At 44.4% G+C, this 3,947-nt stretch overlaps 2 protein-coding genes across 2 annotated transcripts; one reads left to right on the forward strand and one right to left on the reverse strand.

The window, feature by feature from the left end:
• Positions 1–378: 378 nt before the first annotated feature.
• On the forward strand, positions 379–1,035 carry LOC123059730 (dirigent protein 4-like). The gene has a single exon (XM_044482216.1). The coding sequence runs from the start codon at positions 395–397 to the stop codon at positions 941–943; it is 549 nt and encodes a 182-aa protein (XP_044338151.1). The 5' UTR covers positions 379–394; the 3' UTR covers positions 944–1,035.
• A 632-nt stretch (positions 1,036–1,667) lies between these two features.
• Positions 1,668–3,695, reverse strand: LOC123057392 (uncharacterized). The gene is made up of 5 exons (XM_044480389.1): positions 3,468–3,695; positions 3,044–3,214; positions 2,639–2,857; positions 2,332–2,460; positions 1,668–2,057 (listed from the first exon to the last, which is right to left on the reverse strand). Exons 1-5 carry the CDS (start codon positions 3,693–3,695, stop codon positions 1,668–1,670), a joined length of 1,137 nt encoding a protein of 378 aa, XP_044336324.1.
• Between the last annotated feature and the right edge of the window lie 252 nt (positions 3,696–3,947).

The raw sequence follows: 3,947 nt of genomic DNA on the forward strand, positions 1-3,947 counted from the left end.
CCGCATTTCGCCACTGCACCTCCAGTCTCTCTGTGTCACCTAGCCATCGGCAAGGCACACATAGTGTTGCGGTTGGTGCCGAGGTCGAGCACAAGATGTTGGTGACAATACATTATGGAGTACAATTAATGGTTCCTCCCAATACATTATGGAGTACCAAGTAGCCTATAGATGGATCATATTAATTTCTGCCAAAAGATAGGCAGTACTTAAGTATGTTCATTAATTATTTTCCATACATATAATACCAAAAGATATACTCAACTATGTATTCATTAATTAATTCCATATAATGGGTACAAAGGGATATCCTCCTCCACAGCTATAAATACACATACCAGACCTTCTCACCGATAACATTCAACTCACAATCCAAAAGCCACAAGAACACAATATGAGAATTCCATTCTTTCTCATCACAATCCTCCTTCTCTCTCTCCAATTCAATGCTTCCCCAGTTGGTGGAAGCAAGAAGGTGACGAACATCCGCTTCTACCTCCACAACACCCATAAGGTGAATGATCCATCCTCGGTCCTTGTCGCACAAAACACCAATGCCACAGCCCACGCCCGTGGCTTAGTGCCCTTTAGCTCCGTCTACGTGTTTGACGACGTGCTCACAAAGGGGGCCACAAGTAGATCTAAGGTGGATGGGAATGCACAGGGCATGTACGTTGAAACGGGGAAAGACGGGTACACGATATTGTTAACTATTGACTGTGAGATGACAGATGGTCCATTCAAAGGCAGCTCGTTCGTGATGTTCTCAAGAAATGAATTCAGAAAGCCAATCAGGGAGGTCCCCGTTATTGGAGGTCGTGGTGCATTCCGAATGGCCAAAGGGTACGGCTTGCTCAAGACCGTTTGTGTTGACTGTATCAACTCGGTGAAACCGTCCAAGGGAGATATCATCGAGTATAATGTGACTCTCTACCTCCATTGAGTTTATATATGATTGTTATGCGTTTCTTATAGTTCATAATAACATTAATGGATGATTGAGTTTCTTGGTTATTATGCTTTGTCAAATTATCACATGACCCCCTCAACCTATCTTGTTAGTTTGAACTTTTATAATAGATATGTTGCTTTCGCAAAAAATAAAACCTATCATGTTAAGCTTGCAGGCCACTGTTTTTCCCGATAATTATCATATCTTACTATTTCTAGTCCCGGAATAGCAGTATGCGTCCCAAATCATTTTCTTGCTTTTGGGCCTTTATACACCTTTTCCTTTCAAACTAGCAGCCATCAGAATAGGCATGTGCTACAATAATAATATCAAACTGAAAAATATATTCCACAACCTGATGACTGATATACCCATGATCACATGTGACAAAAAAATCAGCTTTGGTATGATGCATTTTCAAAATGATCAGCCTTCGATCGTTCCAGCTAGATAAATTGAAGCAAGTTACTCAAAACAAAATCCCCATACGAAAAAAAACCAGAGCAAGTAAACTACACATTTATTTTTGAAGGCATGCATGCCCAACAGCAGCAGCAGCTTTGAACCCAGCGGCTGTCCCGGTGGATAACAAGGTGGTGGTGTCTTACTGACGAATGCAACCAAGTTTTTGACGGTGGATAAGAAGGGTGTACTACTCCACTATACATACAACAAATTATTAACACAAGCATATCAGAAAAACCAACTACTCTTATCACATCAATAACAGCTGGTTTGCCACCGCCTTAAACATATTAGGTCTCTTCCTTGCCGGGACAGCTGTCCACGCAACTTTCACCTCCACTTGGGCACAGCCCATCCTCCGATTGACCACTTCATCAGAATGACCTAGAGTGAGGGCAAGGTATTCAAGTGCATCACCACCCACAAGAAATAGCGCCAGCTTCTTCTCCCGTGTGACGGCGACCACACGACGACTCAACGGAACAGAGCCGCCATCACCGATTATGGTCGGCCCTCCTGCTGCTTCGTATAGAATGATATGATCCTTGAAGTTGCCAGGTGTCGAAGCAGCTACTCTTGAGATGTTGCACGGCCCCTTCAAAACATTTATTTCAATTGTTGCTTCCACAGGGTTGTAGACCTGTGCACATAACAATTCCACCGAACTCAACCAACTACCTTGCCTTCACGAAGACGGGCCTGTTCGAATTCTAGTATGCCTTTGCTAAAGTCTTTGTCCGCACAACCATCATGCTTGATCTTTAAATCAATCTCAAAATAAACCCTGTTTTCCGAGACAAGCCCTCGACACGGATCTGTCAAAGATAACATATCATCCTGCAAAAGAAAAAAGTGAAAATTCTGTGTTGGACGCCACCAAGAGTCAATCACGGGTACCGAATAAAGGCGCATACCGGCGAGCTGATGTGTTGGGGGTCGTCCCTTTCACGCCGAAACAGATAGACACATCGGTAGTCCTCTGTGTCCCTTGCAACAACAGTGCCAAATATGTCAACCGGAAAGCCAACATCTGATTCCCTTACCTTCAAGGAAACGACATTGACACAATATCACATGACCGACTTACTCGTTGGTGTTTTGTTATTAAGCGGTGGGCCACGGGAAAAGCTAGCTGCGGATAAAGGCAACGATCACAAATCAAAGCCAGCATTGTACAGTCTTTGCATCCAACTATAAATAAAGACCTCAAAGAAAACATACGTAATGGAACGAACAATCATCAAAATACTCACTCTCTTTATCTAAGTCGAAGAAGGCAAGGTTGAAGTCGCTGAATCGATGACGTACTAAACCATCGATCTTGGGCTCGTATCCGGTGAAGTCTTGGCGACGAACTATGTCGAGAGCCCGTAACGCCTTATCTACCAATTTTCGCTCTAGGTGCCACCAATTTGCGTTGATTTTCATAGCGGCTAAAACCTGCTCACCAACACCAAAGAGTACATGGATCATGGTAGGATTTTGCGGTTCATCCATATCCAAGCCACCGAGGAATAATAAAACTAGATAACTGTACAGTTTTGTTGTTGATGTCAATGGAAGACATTATTATTAAGTGGTATTGCATCTGGAGAGTGTAAAGACATTATAAATGGACATACATACCGTGTGGCTAGCGCAAGATTCACTTGAATGCTCTTGATGTAATTCCGGAGTGAAGACACCCCTGATGTTTAGTACATGACAGGTCTCATGGGGCGACTTGCCCTTGATCTTATTGGCGAGAGTCTGACAGGTGAGTGCAAGCAGGCCTTGGATTTCAAGTTTGTGGGAAGCCTGTTAATAGTAATACAGTGCTTAAAGAAATGAAGAAGAAGAAATATGGTCCTGATTGTCATTGGAGAAGATAGAGGTAACAATAACTGCGTAAAACACTGCTTATATGCGGATATTAGGCCAGTAGAAAATACATTCGCATGCAAACGCTTTGTGTGTCATAAGCGAACTAGGGTTATTAGGCTAGGCTAGACAATCATGATAAACTAGATAATTGGATTTTGTGTGACAGAATAAAATTGATGAAGCTCACCAGGGTGAGATCGTATAGTGTCTCGAGATCTAGGTCGGCGACGAACTTGGCGTCCCAGGCGCGGAGGTCATGGTCGTCTGAGTAGGCGTGCTTCTTGCAGTAGTGCAAGGCCTTGGCGAGTGTGTTGCCTTCGACGTTGACGTCGATGGGCTGGCCGTCGTAGCAGATGGTGTCGCAATGAATTTCCCCGGATTGTCTCGCCTCCCGCTCCGAGACCACGAAACTCATGCCGTCCGGGGTCTCGAGTAGGAACGTCCTCTCCTCCGCCGCCATCTTTTCTTCTCCCACCTGCTGAGCGAGCAGACGATCGATTCGATGTGGACCCTTAAATAGAGGTACCTGGGCTGGGCTGGGCTGGGCTTCAACTCTTCCCGGACAAAGCCTCCGATTCCGAGGCCGACCCACCCACGAGGAGGACTCTCCCCTTTCCTCAGCAAATATATACAGTATTTTTTATTATTTTGTTCTTCTAAAAAAACA

The sequence above is a fragment of the Triticum aestivum genome, chromosome 3A (assembly GCF_018294505.1).
Source record: "Triticum aestivum cultivar Chinese Spring chromosome 3A, IWGSC CS RefSeq v2.1, whole genome shotgun sequence".
Lineage (NCBI taxonomy): Eukaryota > Viridiplantae > Streptophyta > Magnoliopsida > Poales > Poaceae > Triticum > Triticum aestivum.

Coding starts and splice junctions, on each gene's coding strand:
- LOC123059730 (XM_044482216.1), top strand. CDS start 395: ATGAGAATTCCATTCTTTCTCATCACAATCCTCCTTCTCTCTCTCCAA.
- LOC123057392 (XM_044480389.1), bottom strand. CDS start 3,695: ATGAGTTTCGTGGTCTCGGAGCGGGAGGCGAGACAATCCGGGGAAATT. Junction 2,858..3,043: donor AATCTTGCGCTAGCCACACG/GTATGTATGTCC, acceptor GTTGGTGAGCAG/GTTTTAGCCGCTATGAAAAT. Junction 2,058..2,331: donor CCCAACACATCAGCTCGCCG/GTATGCGCCTTT, acceptor TTATGTGCACAG/GTCTACAACCCTGTGGAAGC.